This window comes from Tursiops truncatus, chromosome 18 (genome assembly GCF_011762595.2).
Source record: "Tursiops truncatus isolate mTurTru1 chromosome 18, mTurTru1.mat.Y, whole genome shotgun sequence".
Lineage (NCBI taxonomy): Eukaryota > Metazoa > Chordata > Mammalia > Artiodactyla > Delphinidae > Tursiops > Tursiops truncatus.
The window spans coordinates 77,372,568-77,393,062 of record NC_047051.1 but is presented as its reverse complement, the minus strand read 5'-3'; the positions used below and the strand labels follow the sequence as shown (position 1 = coordinate 77,393,062).

Here is a 20,495-nt window from a genome sequence, read left to right as displayed (position 1 = left end):
GGAGCCCATGTGGCTGGGCCCCCAGGGACGCAGCCGTGAAGCCACGTAGAGAGTCGGTCTTTAGGTCAACATTAAAATGTCCCTGCCGACGAAACCTGCTGGGCCCTGCCTTCCCAGGGAGCCTGCCTCTCCTGGGAGGTGACTGGGGGCCAGGAGGGCACGCGTGGGGAAGCCCCACCTGACCCTGGGGAGGGGGGCTGGCCCTGGCGCCCCTGTGCTCCCAGAACCCTGCTGGTTTACTCAGCACTGTTGTGAGCAGCCAGGGGGGCAGCTGGCGGCCTCCAGGACAGAGAAACGCGCTGTGAACAGAAAAGGCCCCTCAGTTTTAAGACTTGGTCTGGGAGCCCTGGCCCATCCTATGTGGGTAGCACTTCCCGAATCCTGAAACCTCCCAGCTGGCGACGGGAAGGCAGGGTCCCAGGTTCCAAATGGACCTTCATTTCCCACTTCGGTGGAGCAAAAACAGAAGCAGGATAAGGAATCAACCCAGCTCTAATCACGGCAGGGAGGGAGGCCGGCTCAGAGCCCCGGTGCTGAGAGGAGGGAGAGGCAGGGGCTGCGAGGGGCAGTGGGGGGCTTCACTGGGGGCGCGGCTCCCCCCGTCCCCAGCCCGGCTTTCATGGACTTGTCAATCCACTTGAGGAAGTTGGTGACCTTGGTGTAGACGCCGTACTTCCCCTTCCGCGCGCATCCTTCGCCCCAGCTGACGATGCCAGTGATGAAGTAGGTGTCCCTGAAGCGGGTGACGTGGGGGCCGCCGCTGTCGCCCTGGCAGGCGTCCTCGGGCTGCGCATCGTAGCCGGCGCAGAACATGTTGGAGGTGATGGTGAAGCTGCTGGACAGCTTGCAGGTGGTCCTGTCCACGTAGGGCACCTCCAGCATCTTGAGCGTGGACGACAGGCGGCCCCGCTCGTGCGTGCGCCCGAAGCCGCTGACGACGCCCGTCTTCTGGGTCAGCAGCGTGGCCTCGGCCCAGTCCTTCTCCGGCAGGCAGGCGGGCGCCACGTTCCTGCGGAACTTGATGGGCGTCTTGAGCCGCAGCACCGCGATGTCGAAGTCGTAAGTCTCCTTGACGAACCGGCTGTGCTTCACGGTCACCTCTACCTCGTGTGCCATCTCGTTGCCCTCCTCCTTCTCCGTGTCCCGGTCACCTGCGGACGGGGACGTGGCCGTCAGCTGGGGGCCGCCAGGCCCTGCACATCACTGACGCTTTAAAGCAGTCCCGCTTTTTTTCTGCTTAGAGATTGGCACGTGGTCACTAGGAAATGTGAAATACAGGCGACTAGAGCGAGGCCAGTGTGACAGCCTACGGCTTCCCCGCTGGGGGCAGCGGCCACCCTCCCCTGGTCTGCCCGCGGGTGGGGCTGGGCACCGGGTCCGGCCTGCTGGACCTGCCCCCAGCCACGGGGCCAAGTGGGCACTGAGCAGAACCCACATGTGCCATGAGTGCCAAATCTCAGAATGAAAAACCAACTCAAAATACCTCAAGAGGACTTTACAAGCCAATTACAGGTCAAACTGACACGACTTTGGCTATACTGGGTAATGAGGGGTGTTACCGAAATGAGTATCACCTGTGGACTTTAAAACTAGACGACGTAAGGGAACTAGGAAGCTAGACATTACAGCCGTGGCTCGGGCACGTGGCTCGCCCTGGACTGTCGTGGAGCAGCTCTAGGGTGTGGTGAGAAGGGGGACGTTAGGAAATAGTCCCCCAGATGCAAATGTGGGGCAGTGGTGGCGGCTGCTCAGACGGCTGGGGGCTCTGGGGGACTTCCCGGAGGAGAGGGCACGGCGGACCCTGCGTGCAGGGGGCAGGGGCGCCCCTCGTCCCCCGGCCTCCCTCTCCCCCTCAGGACCTCAGTATTTGAACTAGCTTTTCCGGCCAGCCTGTCAGTCCTAGTGCCTCTGAAACCCGGGGGCCCCGCACGGTGTGAGCGGCACTCACCTACCCTCACTGTGAACCGCTTGGCCTGCAGAAGACAGTGGGCCGCGGTGAGGACGCAGAACTCGCTCAGGATGGTGCCCCCGCAGAAGCCCTCGTTCTCCTCATTGACGAGCAGAGCCTGTGACGGGAGGGCCAGAGGTGCCAGGTGGAGCCTGACTTTGAGACCGTTAGCCCAAGCCTCCTCCCCATCTCCCCACCACAGTGGGCCTGCCCCCCGGGAGGACTCGTGGGGTCTTCGAGCTGGAACGAGGACCAGGCCAGCGCAGCCCCACGCCCACCTCCAGGGGCCGTGCTGCCCAGCGCCGCCCGTTCTTGGAGCGGGCCCACCATGGACCCCACGGCCCTGCCGAGGGCCCAGCGCTACGGCTGAGGGGCTTCTCCCCACCCAGATCCAGCCCCTACCCGTCTGTATTTCCCGGCTCCGGAAGGCCCCTCAGCAGCTCTATGTGCAGAAGAACTGCTGTCTGTTGTCTCTGGTGTGAATTAGGCCCCAGACCAGGCAGACACCAGGCTCTGGACGAGACACTTGCTACGCTGGGCCTGGGGACGCTTCCACCGTCCGGACCCCCTCCCGCGGCTGCGGGTGCTACCATTCAAGGCCGGTTCCTGGGATCCACATGGCTGCTCCTGACAGGACATGGGGCGGGGAACACTCCACCGGGATGGGGTGCTGACTGGGCGAGTGAGAGCACAGACCCTTCCCCTATTTTCCTTCTCCCCAAAGGGCTGGGCCGGCAGATGCCGAGAGAGCGTTTTCTGCTTTCCCTTCTCTGGGGACTCGCTAAGCAACAGCCATGGGTTGAGAGGGGGCAGGTTAATGAAACTCTCAACAATGTCAAGTTCTAAAAGAACTTTGGAGGACGTTCATGACTGGCATGAAGTCGTGATGTTTTGTTTTTGTTTTTGCATAATCTATCAACTCATAACCCCACTTGTGGGACAAGTGAGGAGGGTCAGTCTTCCTAAGACTTGGGTCACTGACCGTCCTTCCTGGAGACGGACATGAGGCAACTGGCCAAGTCTGGGGACCCTCCCGTGAGGCTCTTCCTGTCCGCTCCCCGGAGAGCCCCATGCGAGCCCCTCAGAGCCCCGTGTCCGCCCCCGCCCTGTGGGGAGCCGCCCTCCTTTCCCAGTGGGAATTCACATGCTCCACGGGTACCACGTTCCTGGCCCTCTCACGCAGCAACTGGAATTGTGGGGATTTGGGGGGGGCTCACCTCCCTTCCTAGGTCGTGATGCCACACGTGAGAGAAGAGGCCCTGGCGCTTTCAGACCCACACGCACAACACCCAGGCAGCCCTGACCCGCGACACACTCTCCGTGGATGGTGACTAGGTTTTGGCGTGTCCTTGCTCAGGCTCGTGATAATTCAGATAAACGCACACCTGCCTTGTAGCCGGTGGGGGCCAGCTGACGTCATTCCTAAGGGTTGTCGGCAGCTCTGGGAATATTACTTGCAGGAGAAGGCATTTTGGCTTTGGACGCTTAAAGGCCAAGTGAGGGTTCTGGGTAGGCCCCCAGTTAAATCTGACTCAGGTAAATAGCAAATAATTTTCAGTGTGTGTCCCGTGTGATATTTGGGACATACTCACATTAAAACTTATTTATTGTTTATCTGAAATTCAAATTTAAGTGGAAACCTGTGTTTTTATTTGCTAAGTCTGGCAACTTTAGTCCAAATCAACAACCAAACAGTGAGTTTTTACCTTTGAAAACAGATGGATATACTTTTTGCTAAGGTACCGTCTGCCTCATTAGGACTTGGGTGTTTGGGTAAGAAAAATCTACCAAATTAGAAATGAAACAGGGAGAGCAACTCTTTCCGCCTCCCGTCGAACCAAAGAGCAAGCAGAGGCCTCAGGGGAGCCGTCCTCCGCCTGCGCCCCCCACCCCCCCGCTGCCGCCCGAGCTGGAGCCCCTTCTCTGCCTGGGCGGGAGGGGGGGCCGGGCAGAGAGGGCAGAGGCCCGGCCTCTTCGACCTCGGCTCCTTCCGCCGCCGCCCACTCAAGTCTGCTGCGGGCCCGCGTGGGCCGGGCGCCCGGCAGGGCAGCCCCCACCCAGCTCACCGGCCGCTGAGCTGCGCGCGGTTACCTGCCAGGGGCACTCCCCGTCTTCGCAGTCCCTCCCGCCCACTATCCGGACCAGGTGGCTCTCGTCCTCCTTGGGGCTGGGCTCTGTCCCGTTGAGGCCCAGCAGGTGGAGGGAGCTCTCGGTGGGGCCCAGGTCTCCGCGGTCGTACTGCTCCGGCACGCCTGCTTCGGGGGCCTCCCCGCTGCCGTGGGTGGCCGACCGCCTGCCGCGTCCCAGGGTGAGCTTCCCGCAGGGGAAGGGCTCTGGAAGAACAGCAGTCGGGCCTCAGCCTCGCGGAGGCCTCCCTGCAGGGCCCACGCAGGCCACTCCGAGGAGGAGCCCGAGAAGCGGGCCCTGGGGGAGTGGGGCGCCCTGTGTCCTGCTAGGGCTGGGCTGCGGGTGGGAGCCCTGACCTCTGGCCGGCCAGCGTGCAGACGCGTGTAAGGGGCTCTGTGTCTACTGGGACGCCTGTGGAAGTCGGGTGGCTGTGGCTGGACGGAGGACCGTGGGGCTGCGGGGGACACGACTGGTACATGGAGACCAGGATGGCAGACGGGGGGCTGGGGCGCTCAAGCCCCAAAGTTCTCTTAGCCCCGCTGTGTGTTGGAAACATTTCCTAATGAAACGCTGAAGAGAAAGAAGTGTTCTGGGCAGGACGAGTGGCAGGCGGAGCTTTGTCAGGGACAGCTGAAGGATGACAGCGACCCTTACAAGCGCCAAGCAAGGGAGGGGCCAGGAAAGGCCGAAAAGCGCCCTTTCGTATCCTTACCAACTAGGCAACCGAGGCAGAGCGGGGGCGAAGCAGAACAGAGGCAGGGGAGCTGGGGGCCGCACATCTGAGGCCGTCCCCCGTGTGTTCCTGGTGGAACTTGCCCCGCAGGGCCCGCGGGTGCACTGGGAGTGTGCTCGCTCGCTCGCGGAGGAGAGCTCTTCCCACGCCAGCTGCCTCTGCCTTAACGTTTGTGATCACTGCCCCCTTGAAGTTCTGCATCAGCTCGTCCATGACTTAGAACAGAACTTTCTGCACCAGGAAGTAGTTTACCTGATTTTATTTTCAAACATCAAACTTTATTTTAAATTGATCTGTAATTATTCCTGGAATTAAAAAAATTTTGCAAGCATGACAAGCAACAACTTCAATTAAAATATTTTGGGGGGGGCTTCCCTGGTGGCACAGTGGTTGAGAGTCCGCCTGCCAATGCAGGGGACACGGGTTTGTACCCCGGTCCGGGAAGATCCCACATGCCGCGGAGCAGCTGGGCCCGTGAGCCATGACCGCTGAGCCTGCGCGTCCGGAGCCTGTGCTCCGCAACGGGAGAGGCCACAACAGTGAGAGGCCCGCGTACCGTAAAAAAAAAAAAAAAAAAAAAAAAAATCTCATTACCAATAGAAATGTAAATCTCACTGTCCTCTACCTGTTGAGAGATTTAATTTTACACAATTGCCACTGCCCTGGAATATGCCCACCTCTACAGTGGGCCCGGGACTATGCATTCCTCACCACCCCAGGTAATGCCAAGGCTGCGGGCCAGCTGGGGCCTGCTGGAGGAGGAGCTGGGGTCACCCCAAGAAGGAGCCCGAGTTGAGAAGGGCACGGCCGGCCCCCGCCCCACAGCAGAGGAGTCCCGGTCAGGCAGGACTCCCCATGGGGTGTGAGACGGGGCCTCTCCCACCACCAGGACCCCCAGAACCCAGGCCCTCACTCAGCCCTCCGTGAGCTTCTGGGCCAGATGCATGGCATCTGGCTTTTATCACGGAAAAAATCTTCTGTTAACATCGGGACCCACACAACCCAAAACGGTGCTGGAGGGCCCTGGGTTCCCCTTCTGGCCCCTGCCCCCCCTCCCCGGCTCCTCGGCCGGCCCACGGCTCCGGCCCTTGAAACTCCAGCCTCCCAAGCCCCCGCCCTTCCGAGAGGGACGGGGACGCCATCGTGGCAGCTGCAAAGTGGCCACTTGGGATTCGCTGCAAACCGGGCACTGGGCAAAGAGACCTCCACGCGTTACCCTCACGCTCCACGTGCCCCCAAGAGAGCTGACAGCACTGGCCCGTTTCTCAGGCGGTTCACAGAAACAGTGGGTCTGTCTCCAAACCACGAGCCCCACCGGGAGCCCAGCCTGCGCCCCTCCTACCTGTGGAGACGCAGGACTTGCCGTCGTCGCCCAGGTCGTACCCGCTGGCGCACGAGCACAGCACCGCGCTCCGCTCCTCCCTGCAGAACTGGTCACAGCCCCCGTTGTCCAGGCTGCAGAGCTCACGCGTGGCTGCGGAAGAGCCGGGAAGCTGAGGGTGCGGCCCGCCAGGGACGTGCCGTCACTCGCCGGTGCCACGGTGCCCACCAGCCGGCGCCCCGGGCAGGCCCCTCCCCTGCCAACGTGGGGCCCCCGGGGCCAGGGAGCCCACACAAGCCCAGGGAAGGCCTGGAGGCTGGAGGGTCTCAAGTTCAGCCCTAAGAAGGGCGTGGCGGCGCTGGCCAGCGAGGTGGGAGCTCAGGCCGAGCCGAGAGTAGACCACGGCGTCCACTCTGAGGCCTCAGTCCCCCGTGGCATAAAGCACCTGGGGTCCATCCCCAGACGGGGGTCTGGCTCCCGTGCGGCGGGAAGGAGGGGTGGTAGCCACGTCCCGGACTCAGGCCGGCTCCCAGTTGGCCGTCGGTCTCCAGCTGTGTGATTTGGGCACGTTATTTAAACCCCACGGCCTGTCGCGTCCCTTGTAAAGGGGTGGAGACCACCCAGCCCCCAGGAGAGCTGTCCAGGTCCCGCGAGGCGCCGGGCACAGGGGCCCTCACTGCCGGACCGTGCCAACGTGCACCGGACATCAGACCCCAGACTCATCAGTCATGCCGCCTGGCAGCTGACTTTACATTTCGCCACTGGGTTTTGATGAAAGACTAGTTACGGGGCAGACATTGAAGAAATTTCAGAAAACATTCCTGACAGCCCCAGCGTCAGCAGAACGGTATTTGGGGAAGCTGCTCTGGACGGTGGATGGAAGGGTGCACGACTGATACTCCCACTGGGGAAAACTCAGAAGTATCCAATCGAAAAGCATGCTCTGAAGATTAAAGATTAAGAAATTCAAAAAGCTTGAATTTTTCTCCTCAGGGAGAAACTGGCCTAATTCTAACCTAATTTTTATTAAAAGTTAATCACTGTATTAGGAAAACTCAGTGATTTTTCCATGCAGAATTAATTGTACCAAATGTTTATATAATAATGTTATATAATTGGACAATCCCGATCATTCAGCACTGACATTCGCACGAATTTCCAGGATCCTGACAAGCAGGAGAAACATCCTCCTCCGAGGAAAGAAACGTCGGTTCTCGTTTCCAGGTGAAGGGGCCCCACCCTTCGGGAATGTTCGTTCCACAGCCGCTCCTCAGAGGGGCAGAGGAGTGCCCGGTATCCCGTCCTCCACACTGGGGACTCTGACTCGCGTTCCACTGCCTGCAGCGGCACAGCCTCACGGAGCACAGGCTGAAGCCCACGTGACCGGAGACGGTTTCCCTGGGCCTCTAGCTTCTTCCCGCATTCCCACCTGGCCTCGGCAGGGGGCTCTGACCTGAAGGTCCACCAAGAAGAGGAACTCACGTAATTCACAGTTTTGGCCTTCAAATCCTTCCAAACAGGTGCATGTGTATTCCCCGAGGCCATCTTTACATATGCCCTGATTCAGGCAAGGACGGCTTTCACACTGGTCACCATCTGCGCAGAAAACATTTGGAAACCACAGCTTGCAGGCAATTCCCCTCATCGTGGAAACGATTTTGCTGGTTGATTCTGGCGCCCAGTTCTCAGCTAACTTGAATGAACCTGGGATTCTTCCTGTTTTCCTGTAAACAAGCTGTCCTGTCTGGACTTCGTTACCACTGCCCCCCCCCCCCCCGCCACCCCCCGCCCCAGCTTTGTGGCTACGTGCACGTGATGCCTCTATCTAGCTGGATTGCTGACTGAGTTTTCCAATTTTTGCTGAGAACTCTGACCGTGTTTTTACAATCACTGACAACTTTTTTCCATCACGGAGCGGAGCCCTGTGCTGGTGACCACATGGGGTCAGCTGGAAGGAGGGAGGATAAGTGATTGCTGGACACTTGTTTCTGGGCTGGGCATCGACAAGACGGTTCCTATTTCCAATGGTTTGGGTGTAAAAGGAGAAGGAAAAGTTCCTGTACAGCACTAACATGGGACTTCACATTTCTTGGGGCATTTGCACAATACAATTTAGAGACAGGTCCAGCTGTCATTTTGAGAAACCTGAATACTATTACCAGAATGAAAACATTAGTTATGATAAATACCATTTTAGACGCTATAAGCATTAAATCAACGTGGTTACCTTATGAGAGGACCCAGTGTTTCAGACTCTTATGTTCTGTTTCTACCTAGTATACTTGGGTTTAAAAAAATTATCATGGAATTTGGTATCCTCAAATGGGAATGAACCGATTTAAATGTGTATAAGTAACAAAACTAGAATTAGTATAAAGCTACTATAAAAAACTATTTTACGATCACTATTATGGAAACACTCAGAGGGGAAAAGTCTTAGATAAGTAAAACTTAAACAGGAGCAGAAAGGAAATTCAGGAAAATCTTCAAAGTTTGAATACAATCTCTCCCGATTTAAATACCCTGATGAACCCCTCTCACTCAAGACTGAAACAGAAAACATCTCACCTTTGTATATATTCCAGAATTCATTCTAAAAGGGAAAAAAAATTTTAAATGCATTATGGAAAAGAGACATTTTACACCAATAACAGCGACAATCTAGTAACTCAAGCGAATAGGCTATTTCCCAGACAGAGGTCATTTTCTGGAACAAAATGCCCTAGAACTATTCAACCTGAAGGGGAAATGTTTTCAGATCCCCTGCATTTGTAAAGCTGTGGCTTCATTCATCTTTTTTTTTAATACAATACATGTTCATGTAATAAATGATCATACCCCAATACGGCCTGGTGTCCATTTTCTTGCCTGCTCACACAGTTGAACATGGCATCTGGGAAACATTTTGTAATATTAAATGTACTTTTCTAACTTTCATCCTAGCAAAATCACTAACGATATGATCACAATCAAGATTTTCACATTATTTGCTTCAACTGTTAAGTAATTCGAAATTGGATTACTTTTCTTGAACCACAGAAGTTTCTATATAGGTTTTATTTGTTTGTTTTTCACTAATCTCAGTTTGGAGAAACTGTGCTGAGACAACAGCGACTGAAGTAAAATCTCTAAAGTGATTGCTTAGATTCAGAAGCAAACTGTACCCTTTATGTATCACATGCAAACACTGTAACAAATTCATAATGACAAATAATTGTAATTCTAAGACAGAATGTTTAAATTTCATCATATACAACATTATCATATAATTTTTTACTATCTCTTAAATCAATACCTATATCCAAGCTTTTATATGAAGAATCAGTGTTATACTTCACACATATTACATCTAGACCTACATGTGTATCAATTTAAGATTAACATGAATCATTTAATATTACAAAATGTTTCCCAGATGCCATGCTCGATCATCTTAATTGCACAACTTTGTTAAATATTGAAAATTTATTTTCAAATTAATTACCAAGAAACGGATTGTACCAAAAATGGTTTGCTCTATTTGCTACCCCCAAGCCAATCAATAAGTGGTTTTACATTAAGATACCTGGGTCAAGATTCAAAACACGATCGGATGCTTGGAGAATAATCATTATGATACTTGAAAAAAAAGATAATTGGTAATTAGCTTAAAACAGGGCATCAAGAGCCTATGTAACACTGAAAAGAAATGTTCGTAGTCTTAAAACAATTTTTTTCTATCTATAGTAGGTTAATTAGTGTCTCCCCTACTCCCCGGCCCCAACTTAGGTGCAACCTCAGAATCTGACCTTAATGGAAAGAGGGTCTTTGCAGATGTAATTAAGTTATGGATCGAGAACAGCTCGTACTGGATTAGAGTGGACCCCCAATCAATGAGAGTGTCCTTATAAGAGACATAAAATATCACACAGGCCACACAGAGAGAAGGCTGTGTGAAGGTGCAGGCAGAGAGTGGAGTGATGTATCTACCGGCCAAGGAACAGCAAGGGCTGCTGGTCGCCCCCAGAAGCTGGGCGAGAGGATGGAACAGATCCTCCCTCAGACCTTCCAGAAGGAACCAAGCCTGGTGACACTTTGGTTTCGACTTGTGGTCTCCAGAACTGTGAGAGAGTAAATTTCTGTTGTTTTAAGACACCCAATTTGGGGTGCTTTGTTACAGAAGGCCTAAGAAATGACTACACTTTTAAATTTTTTATTTAAAAATTTATCGCACAGTAAAACTTTTTTTGGTGTACAATTCTATAAAAGCCAACACATGTATAGATTTGTATCATCACCGCCACAACCGAGACGCAGAACAGCTCCATCTCCCCCAACCTTGCCAGCCACTGGCCACCCCCGCTCCGAATGCCCAGCACGAGTCTGCTCTGCGTCACTACAGTCATGACTTCTTGAGAATGTCCTGTAAATGGACTCATACGTGATATAACCTTGTGAAACTAGCTTCCTTCACTCAGCATAGTGCCTCTGAAACTGAAATTCATTCGAGTTACTGTGCATGTCGATGTTTGTGCTCTTTTACTGATGAGCAGTGTTCCACTGTGTGGCGTACCACGCTTTGTTTATCCATTCACCCAACAAAGGACATCTGTACTATTTCTAGTTTTCGGCAATTATGAATAGAGTTGCTATAAACATTTATGTACAGGTTTTGTTGAAAAAGTCTTCAATTCTCTACAGTAAATACCCAAGAATGGGATTGCTGAGTCACATGGTAACTTTATATGAAACTGTCAAACTGCTTTTCAGACTGGCTGTACCGTTTTGCGTGCCCACAGCAGTGTATGAGCTGTGGTCGCTCCACATCTTCACCAGCACTTGGTTTTTATTCTAGGTGTGTAGTGGCATCTCATTGTGTTTTGTTTTGTTTTTGGGGGGGGGCGCACCTTGCGGCACGTGGGACCTCAGTTCCTTGGCCAGGGATCGAACTCATGCCCCCTGCAGTGGAAGCATGGAGTCTTAACCACTGGACCCAGGGAAGTCCCTCATCGTGGTTTTAATCTGCATTTCTGTAATGGCTAATAATGTTGAATATCTTCTCGCATGCTTATTTGCCATCCATGTATCCTCTTTGGTGAAGTGTCTGTTCAAATCTTTTGCTCACTGTATTTAATTGGGTTGTTTATTTTCTTCTGTTGACTTGTGAGAGTTCTTTATATTCTGACCACAAAACTTTTGGCAGATATGTGATTTGCAAATATTTTCTTAGTCAATAGCTTGTATTTTCATTCTCTTAATGTTTTTCACAGAGCAAAAGTTTTGAATGTAGAATAAGTCTAATTTATCTATACACTTTTTATGGATTACGCTTTTGGTGTCACGTCTAAGAATTTTTGCCTAACTTAACTTTGTGTCATGAAAATTTTCTCCTAAAAGTTTCCTGTTTTATCTTTAGAGCTATATGGTCCATTTTGAGATATTTGTATAGTTGTGACGTTTAGGTCAAAGCTGACCTTTTTTTGCATATAGATGTAGAATTATTCCAATACCATTTATTGAAAAAGAGAATTCTTTTTCTATTGAAATGCTTATGCACCTTTGTCAAAATCAATTGGCCAAGGACTTCCCCAGTGGTCCAGTGGGTAAGACTCTGTGCTCCCAATGCAGGGGGCTCAGGTTTGATCCCTGGTAGGGGAACTAGATCCCGCATGCATGCCACAACTAAAGATCCCGCATGCATACCGCAACTAAAGATCCCGCATGTGGCAATGAAGATCCCACGTGCTGCAATAAGACCCGGCACAGCCTAAATAAATAAATATTAAAAAAAAAATCAACTGGCCATATTTGCATGGGTCTATTTATGGACTTTCTATTCTGTTCTTTTGATCTATGTGCTTCTCCCTTTACCAACAGCACACATCAGTATCGCTACGATTTTATTTATTTATTTATTTATGGCTGCGTTGGGTCTTCATTGCTGTGCGCGGGCTTTCTCTAGTTGTGGCGAGCAGGGGCTACTCTTCGTTGAGGTGCATGGGCTTCTCACTGCAGTGGCTTCTCTTGTTGCGGCACATGGACTCTAGGCACGCGGGCTAGTTGCAGCACTTGGGCTCAGTAGTTGTGGTGCACGGGCTTAGTTGCTCCACGGCATGTGGGATCATCTGGGACCAGGGATTGAACCTGTGTCCCCTGCACTGGCAGGCGGACTCTTAACCACTGCGCCACCAAGCAAGTCCCTTATCTCTGTGATTAATGTAGATTTACAGTAAGTCTTTAAATCAGGCAGTGTGATTCCTCCAATTTTATCTTCTTTCTCAAAATTGTTTTAGCTATTCTAATTCCTTTGTTTTTCCATATTACAAATATTGAATCAACTTGTCTTTATCTGATGGAAGTTTGGCACTGCATTAAATCTATATATCAAATAGGGAAGAGTCAATATTTTAATATGTTAAGTCTTTCAAACCATGAACATTCTATGTCTATTCATGTAGGTCCTCTTCCTTTCGTTAGCATTTTGCAGATTTCAGCATACAGGTCGTGCACATGTTTTATTAGATTTACACATAGATATTTTTCTTTGGAGCAACAGTAAGTGGCATTAATTATTTGTTTGTTTCTAACTACACATTACTACTACACAGAAATACAATTAATATTTGTGTGCTGACCTTGTATTCTGTGACCTTGCTAGACACATACATTTTAGGAGTATTTTTTCCAGATTCCATGGGATTTTCTATGTAGATAATCATGTTACTTGCAAATAGGGAGTTTCATTTCTTTATCTTGGCTTATTGTTAAACCTTCCTTATGGCTAGGGTTTCCAGTACAATGCTGAATTGGGTGTATTAGAAATGGACATCCTTGCCTTTTTCCCAGTATTAGAGGGCAAGCATTCAGTTTTCACCACGATATCAGCTGTAGGTTCCTTGTTAATAATCTTTATCATGTTGAAGAAGTTCCCTTTTAATTGTAGTTTGCTGAAAGGTTTTTTTTTAATAATTGTTTTATTTACTTATTTAAAAATATTTATTTCTGGCTGCTCTGGGTCTTCGCTGCGGCATGCGGGATCTTTTAGTTGCAGCATGCGTGCAGGATCTCATAACCCTACCAGGGATCAAACCCCTGCCCCCTGCATTGGGAGCACAGAGTCTTACTCACTGGACCACCAGGGAAATCACTGAAAGGTTTTTTATCATGAATGGATGTTGAATCTTTTCAGGTGCTTTTTCTCTATCAGTTGATATGATTATGTGGATTTTTCTTCTTTAAACTGGTGGATTACACTATTGATTTTCAAATACTGAGCCAGCCTTGTGTACCCCAGATAAACCCACTTGGTCATTGTGTATTCTTCTTCTTTTTTTTTTTTTAACATATATTGCTTTATTCAATTTGCTAATAATTTGTTGAGAATATTTATAAGAGGTTCATGAGAAATGTTGTTATATAGCTTGCTTTCTTTCTACCTTCCTCCCTCCCTCCTTCCCTCTTTTTCTCTTTCTTCTGTTTTTGTGGGTTTTGGCATCAGGGTAATGCTGATAGAAAACAAACTTACAAGTGTTCCCTTTTCGTTTCTAGAAGAGATTACACAGAATTGGTGTTATTTCTTCTATAAATGTTTGGTAAAACTCACCAGTGACACAGTCTGGACCTGGACATTTCCTTTACAGAAGGTTTTTAACTAAGAAGTTGAATTTGCAGATATCTCTGTCGTACTACGTGTTTTGATAGTTCATGGTTTTGAGGAATTGGTCCATTTCATCCAAATTGTAAAATTCCATCCAAATTTGTGCATGGAGTTGTTCATAGTATTCTCTTATTATCCTTTTAACATATGCAGGGTCTGTAGTAATATCTCTTCTTTCATTCCTGATACAATTCATGTGCTCTTTTTTGTCAATCTTGTTAAATCTTATCAGTTTTACTGATTTTCTCTATTATTTCAAATTATTTCTTCAATTTTATTGATTTCTCCTCTTTTGGGTTTATTTTGCCTTTTTGTGTGTGTGTGTCTTAAGGTGGAAGCTTAGATTATCAATTTGAAAACTTCTTTTCCTATAAAAACATTTCATGCTATAAATTTCCCGATAAGCACTGTTTAGCTGCATCCCACGAGATCTTGTATGTTATGTATTCATTTTTGTTCAGCTGAGAGTATTTTCTTTTCTTTTTTCAAAAAATTTATTTATATATATTTTTATTTTTGGCTGTGTTGGGTCTTACTTGTGGCATCCTTGTCACAGCACGCGGGATCTTTTGTTGCGGTGCACGGGCTTCTCTCTAGTTGTGTCATGTGGGTTTTCTCTCTCTAGTTGTGGCGCACGGGCTCCAGAGCATGTGGGCTCTGTAGTTTACAGCACGTGGGCTCTCTAGTTGAGGTGCGTGGGCTCAGTAGTTGAGGCGCATGGGCTTAGCTGGCCCATAGCATGGGGACCTTAGTTCCCCAACCAGGGATCAAACCCACGTCCCCTGCACTGAAAGGTGGATTCTTTACCACTGCACCACCAGGGAAGTCCTGAAAGTATTTTCTAGCTTCCCTTGAGACTTCTTCTTTGACACGTGAATTATTTAGAGAATTCCCTGGCAGTCTGGTGGTTAGGACTGTGAACTTTCACTGCTGAGTGCGTGGGTTCAAGCCCTGTTTGGGGAACTAAGATCCCACAAGCTGTGCAGCATGGCCAAAACAAACAAACAACTTAGCTCTTTAAAATTATAAGTATGGTAGTTCTAAGGAAGTAAGGCAGAGTGTTTGGGAAATGATGCTGAGGAAAAAGGCAGAACATGAACTTGGCACTACAATTATTTTTATAATCTAAAAAACTGTTAAGTGTATGTGAATTAAAGGAACAGTTAAAAATAAAAACAGTTCCTGAAATTATGAATAACTTTTTAAAAGAGAGAAATCGTTCACTTGGTAACAAGGAGTAAAAATGAATTCTTAATTCTTCTTCTCTCTTCTGGTGGCTGAAATGAACCATGGTAGTCAAATGGATAGCAACACAAGAATTCCCTTGCAGACCTTGACCTTTTGCAGGAATGCAAAGATGTCTGAGTCATACAACTTACCAATTATTATCTTCTAGACAGAAGTGCCAACTATTGTGCTTTTCAATGTATCAGTGGTTGCCACATTCTCCTTACCTTCAGGTTTCATGGCAGGAAACAGAAGTACCTCCTTGATGTTACCGTAGGCTGTGAGAAACATGGTGATGCAGCCAATGTCCATGCCACAGCCAGGTGGGGGGCAGCCTGGATTCCAGGCGGTACAGAAGTTTTCATCTATGAACATCATCCTCGTTGGTGGCTCTGGCCTGTTGTTTAAAAGCCTCTGGCTGCTGTATGGGACTATTTAACCCAGTGTAAGCACTGCACACTTCCCTCCTCATGACAAGTAACTCAACCTGCTCAGTGAGACCCAGAGCAGTCTGTCTGGCCGTTATCTGTGGGCGATCACCGATGAGTGGGTCGCTGCTGCAAGCCACTTTCAGAGACTCTGACAAGCTCAGCAAGGAGTCTACCTGTGGTCTGAGGCGGAGGACATTCAGCAGTTTTTGCGACACAGATGTGATCAATAATTTTTTCGGTCTCTTCTGTTCTGAAGAGGTTAGTTTCTGGCAGCTTCACTCCCAGGTTTTTCTTGAGCCCTTCTATTGTGCTCATTCTCCAGAAGGGTGGGGTGGAGTCCATCTCATGGGTTTGGCCTGCTGGGCTGACTGGATGGTGGGTGGTCTTGTAACTGCCCATAACATGTTCAGCATCCCTGATATGATATCCATGATTTCACGAGATCATAATCGGCCAGGTAAAACTCACGAGTGGTGAGTTCGAGTCAAATCGTCTGGAACTGGCATCCGACATCACAAATGCAGTCAATGCCACCAACTACCAGCATCTTACAGTTGGAGTTCTGGAGCAGTTCTTACACGTGGTTCATGTCCAAGTTGCTGTGCTAGGTGATGGAAAGCTTGGTCACAGCTCCCCGTGAAGCGGCATTCAGCATGGGAAGTTCATCTAGGAACCCCAACTCTTCCAAGAAACTTATTCTACACGTGATCATCTTGGCGTGTGGGATACACTTCTTCCTCACAGAGTCACTCTGGCTGGAGTCAGAATCTCCGATGATACCGCCTTTCCTCACCTTTCGGCCAAAGGGGGATGAGGTGCCCATGGAAGCAAGAAGACAGTAATGCGAGTCTGTGGAGCTGAGGGACTCTCGGCTCTGCTCCTCGGTTTTCCCAGGCTTCTCTGGACTCCACAAGGCAGTCTGCTATAGACTTGAGTAAATTCTTCTTCCGACTTAACACTTCTCCACTCAGCCATGACTTGCAACTGGACCTGTCCTCCAAGGGCACAGCTCTTCCGCCACCTTGAAGGTGAGCCAGGCCGGTGGCGTCCAGGCTGCCGCGAGCAGGCAGGAGTCTACACGAGCCTGTGTGGCACGGGTCCCCCAGGGCCCAGACTCCGCTGGACGCTCCACTGCGGGCCTGTGGTGTGGATGGGCCCGCTGTCCGAGGTGTGGACAGGTCCGCCATCTGCGGCCAGGCTGTCTCTCGTGGGCTCCTGCTTGGCCTCCTTCTCCGCCACTTTGTCCTCAGCCTTCAGGCGTCTTCAGCTCTCGGTTGCTCAGTTTTGGCTCGCGGCCGTCCACCTCCACCTCGGCCCCTGCCCCGCAGCCAAGCCGCCCCACGGCCTGACGCAAAGCACCACACGACAGCACAACGCGAGGTGGCTAACGGACCTCAGAGACTTCCGGGGCAGCATCGGAGGCCCCACCTCTTCCGGGGGAGGGGCGCGTGCTTTCGCGCCGCCGCCACCGCCGGCGCCGCCGCCGCGCAGGCACGGAACGGGGCCTCGACGCCGCGTTCGTCCTGCGCCTGCGCACCGCCCACCCTGCGGTCTCAGGACCAGAACCCGTTGGCGAGTATGGCGGCGGCTGAGTGTCTGGCGAAAAGCCGGGGCCTGGGGTCCTTGTGCACTGCCGAGGTCGACAGAGCGTTCTTAGATAAACATTTTGAGTTTTAAGGTGGACCTGACAGCGCTTCAGAAGCCCCCGCAGCCCTGTAAGTGCGTCCTGGCCGCGCCGCCCCTTACCGTCTTCTCCGTGTCTTCGAAGACCTCGCGGGCCTCCTCATACGAGCAGGCCTCCTCTAGGCACTCCCTTTCCAGGTTTCCCTTCTTCACCTCCTCCCAAAACGAGTTGGCCCGGCGGACTCTCTGCAGGACGCTGTGGGCCTGGTCCCGGGGCAGGAACACTGTGGTGGGGAACGCGGCTGTCACGTGCTCGCCCACATGCGGTCCCGTCCCCGGGCCACCCCCGCCCCCGCGAGTGACGGGTCAGACGCCTGCCCTGGGCCTGCGCGCCCACCACTGACCTGCCCTGTCCTGCACGCGCACACCCGGCCCCGCGCTGAGGCCCGAGCCCTCCTTCTGGAACTCGCCCTTCGGTCCCTCTTGCCTCCCCCGGCCCTCCACTCCGTTCTGTGGCTCAGCTGTTCCCCTCCGCGCCCCCTCCCCACCCTTCAAGGTCTCAGCTCTGCGTTAGGTGGGGAGGTGACACGGTTTTGCACGATCTACAATTAGAAGTATGATTTGTTTCAAGTCCCAGGACACACGTACACAAGAGTAAAACAAAAGTTTCAAGAAATAGTGCTTACTATTATTTTCTACAAAATAGTACTTGTGACAAAATTTTCTACTTCTGTCCTGTTTCATTAAAAAAAAAAGCCCACTAAATTGACCTGCCAGTTCCAGTGTGCTGGCTCAGAGGTCTCCCCCATCAGGGATCTCTCCCCTCTCCCCTCAGTAGTCCCTTCCGAGCTGCCTGGGTCTCCCCGGTCTCACCCACTCCTCTTCCCCTTTTCACTGTGCTGTGGGAGGCCCTCAGGTCCTTTTCTTGGCGCTCTGCCCTGCTCTCTGCCTCTTTTCTGCTGGGGAATTGAGAGTCTCACCATAAGGAAGATGACTCTCCAAGTTGGCGTTTCTAGTCCCAACTTCCATCGTGAGCTCTGTGTTTTCAGCTCTCTCACAGCGATGGATGTCTGCCCTCACATCAGAGCTCCAGACTCCCCATGTCCGAAACTAAAAAACAGGGCTGCGGAATCGAACTGTCTTGAGTGGCAAATGCATCTTGGTCACCTACTGCTGAATACTGGCAAGTGGGAACTAGATACCTCCTTCTTAGGGTTGTTTTAAAGAGTGTCTAGAGCTCCGAGTGTGCACTCGATCCTACCTCAAATTACCTTCCCTTCCAAATTCCCCATTTCTTTTAGTGACACCTGTGTTTTCCCGGCAAGGCCAGGCCCACGTTTGTTCTGTGTGGGCCCATCCTCCATTACTCCAAACATCTGCTCCTCCAGGGACCGCTTGCTTTGAAATACAAGCCACACACCCATTCCTCCCCTCCCTCCTTCCCCTACCTGGTCCCCCCCCCCCTCCTGTTTGGTTTGTTTCTCTTTCTCACTTTTCACCCTTTCCTCCTCCCACGCGCCTGGGCCCCTGAACTTCCACGTCACCCAGAGTGCAAACATGCAGACAGGCCCCCGGGGCTGCCTCCACTCTGCTCTGTCCTTTCTGGCTTCCTCTCTTGGACAGGTCTGGAGTCCCAGAAAGCCTAGAGCCCCCTGGCGGAACCAGCCTGTGGGTGGTGGCACTGGCTGTCATCCTCTTCCCTGCCATGGAAGCTCCTCTCTGCCTGTGAGCCCCTAGCCTCTGTGCTCGCAGTTTGCTCCGGCAGAGGAAGGGGGCTTCTCTCTGTCTCTGCCACTGCCCCCCTCCCCCTCCCTCCATCTCCCTCCGTCTCTGTCTCTGTCTCTCTCTCTCCTTCTCTGCTCATGTTTCTGTCTTTGTGATCTGTGGTCTGCTGTCTGACTCTCCACCCACAGGGAGGCACACCTGGCCCTAAGATACGCCTGGCTGGAACCACCCCGCCAGGCTCTCGTGCCAGCCTCCCACAGGGGATGGGCACCCACTCTCCACACTGTGGAAGTTCAGGGGCATCGCCCTGACCCCTCACCCTCCTCCTCCCCAGGGCCACCCCTGCAGTCTGCAGGGTGAGGGGCACTTACCACTTGCCCCCGGCAGCAGGAGGCCAGCCAGGGAGGCGCCGAGAAGGAAGAGGCACAGCCCGCCCGCCATGGTGCGGCCGAGGACAGCGCTCGTCCCCGCTGTGACAGGCCTCTGGAGCAAGGTTCACTCCCCCTGGCCGGAGGGTGGCTGGGTGTCCTGCTGTTTATCTCAGCCTCCTGATTGGAGCCTGGGCCTGCCCGGTGGCAGGGGAGGCGGGGGGAGGGTAGGGGCAGGCGACCGCACTGAGGGCATGGTCCCCTTGGCCTGTGTAGCGTGGGGAGGTCCTGGCCCAACGGTCCTTGTCAGGAACCGTGTCCGGGGGGCCTGCTGTGGGCACAGGAGCTCTTTGTTCTGAGAGAGAAAAAACGTCATTGTATAGTTTCAGACGTTTATGTTAGCTCTGTTTTTGTTCTCACAACCACGATAAAAGCCAAGTTATCATTTGCCCATCTTTTCTCTAGGACAGGTTTAGAGAGAGGTGGAGCGTTAGTCCGTGGCCGTGTGTGGTGGACGCGCGGTTAGGACCCGGGGCGTTCTGCCCACGCTGGGTGGGGGGTGTGCGTACCACACGGGCCCCTGGGCCGATCTGCCAGCCAGGAACCTCCCCTCCCTGGAGTGGCAGGTGTGGGACATGGCCCGAGCTTCTCAGCTGACCGGGGCTCCGCAGCAGAGTCCAGGCTCTGGAGGAAGAGGCCTGGGAACTGCTGGTGGGGTGAGTGCTTGTGCTGGGAGATGAGGGGGTTGTGCTGTGTTCCACGCGCCGAGCACACTTGATGCTTCCCACATATGACACCCTGGTCGCTTGGCTTGTTCGCTGCTCTGTCCAGCACGGAGAGGCGTGTCTGGCACACAGTAGGTGGTCAGTAAACACCAGTGGACTGAACGAATCGATGATGTCCCAGAACGCTCCTGCTGGGTGCCCAGGCCAGGCTGGTCTTTCGCAGGGTCGTCAGTGTGATGTGCAGAGCCTGGTCCCTGGGCCTGGCTCGCCTGATCTCTGTGCTGCCTGTCTCTGCACTGCTGGGCGTGTGGGGCGAGACTGGATTCCCCGCGCCTGGCGAGGGGAGATGGTCCATGCGGGTGATGCACTGTGGCGTGGCCTGGCACTGCGCCCACCACAGCAGAGAGGCCGGGGAAAGCAGGGCAGAGCCAGCAGCCCACCCACGACCTGCTGAACCCCTGTGGGTCTGAGTGGGCTCCTGGCTTGGCCCCTTGAACCCCACATCCCCTTTTCTTCCCAGGAAGAGGAGTCCAGCCAGTTTTCATTTCCAGGAAGAAACAAGAGGCCCACTGGGCTCAGGGCCTCCGGAGACCTCGGGCATTTTGGTTGCAGAATTCCTCGAGTGTCTGCA

The 20,495-nt window shown here is 52.2% G+C and overlaps 1 protein-coding gene and 1 pseudogene across 1 annotated transcript; both read right to left on the bottom strand.

The window, feature by feature from the left end:
* Positions 1 to 243: 243 nt before the first annotated feature.
* On the bottom strand, positions 244 to 19,345 carry F10 (coagulation factor X). Its single transcript, XM_033843677.2, has 8 exons — positions 19,143 to 19,345; positions 17,170 to 17,330; positions 8,698 to 8,722; positions 7,612 to 7,725; positions 6,151 to 6,282; positions 4,040 to 4,281; positions 1,949 to 2,066; positions 244 to 1,151 (listed from the first exon to the last, which is right to left on the bottom strand). Exons 1-8 carry the CDS (start codon positions 19,210 to 19,212, stop codon positions 520 to 522), a joined length of 1,494 nt encoding a protein of 497 aa, XP_033699568.2. The 5' UTR covers positions 19,213 to 19,345; the 3' UTR covers positions 244 to 519.
* On the bottom strand, positions 8,738 to 15,855 carry LOC141277096 (lysine--tRNA ligase pseudogene; annotated as a pseudogene).
* Positions 19,346 to 20,495: the final 1,150 nt, after the last annotated feature.

Excerpts from the sequence above, each read along its gene's own strand:
- F10 (XM_033843677.2), bottom strand. The coding sequence starts at position 19,212 with ATGGCGGGCGGGCTGTGCCTCTTCCTTCTCGGCGCCTCCCTGGCTGGC. Across the intron at positions 8,723-17,169 it reads TCGAAGACACGGAGAAGACG|AATGAATTCTGGAATATATA; the intron begins GTAAGGGGCGGC and ends TTTCCCTTTTAG. Across the intron at positions 1,152-1,948 it reads GCGGTTCACAGTGAGGGTAG|GTGACCGGGACACGGAGAAG; the intron begins GTGAGTGCCGCT and ends CCCCGTCCGCAG.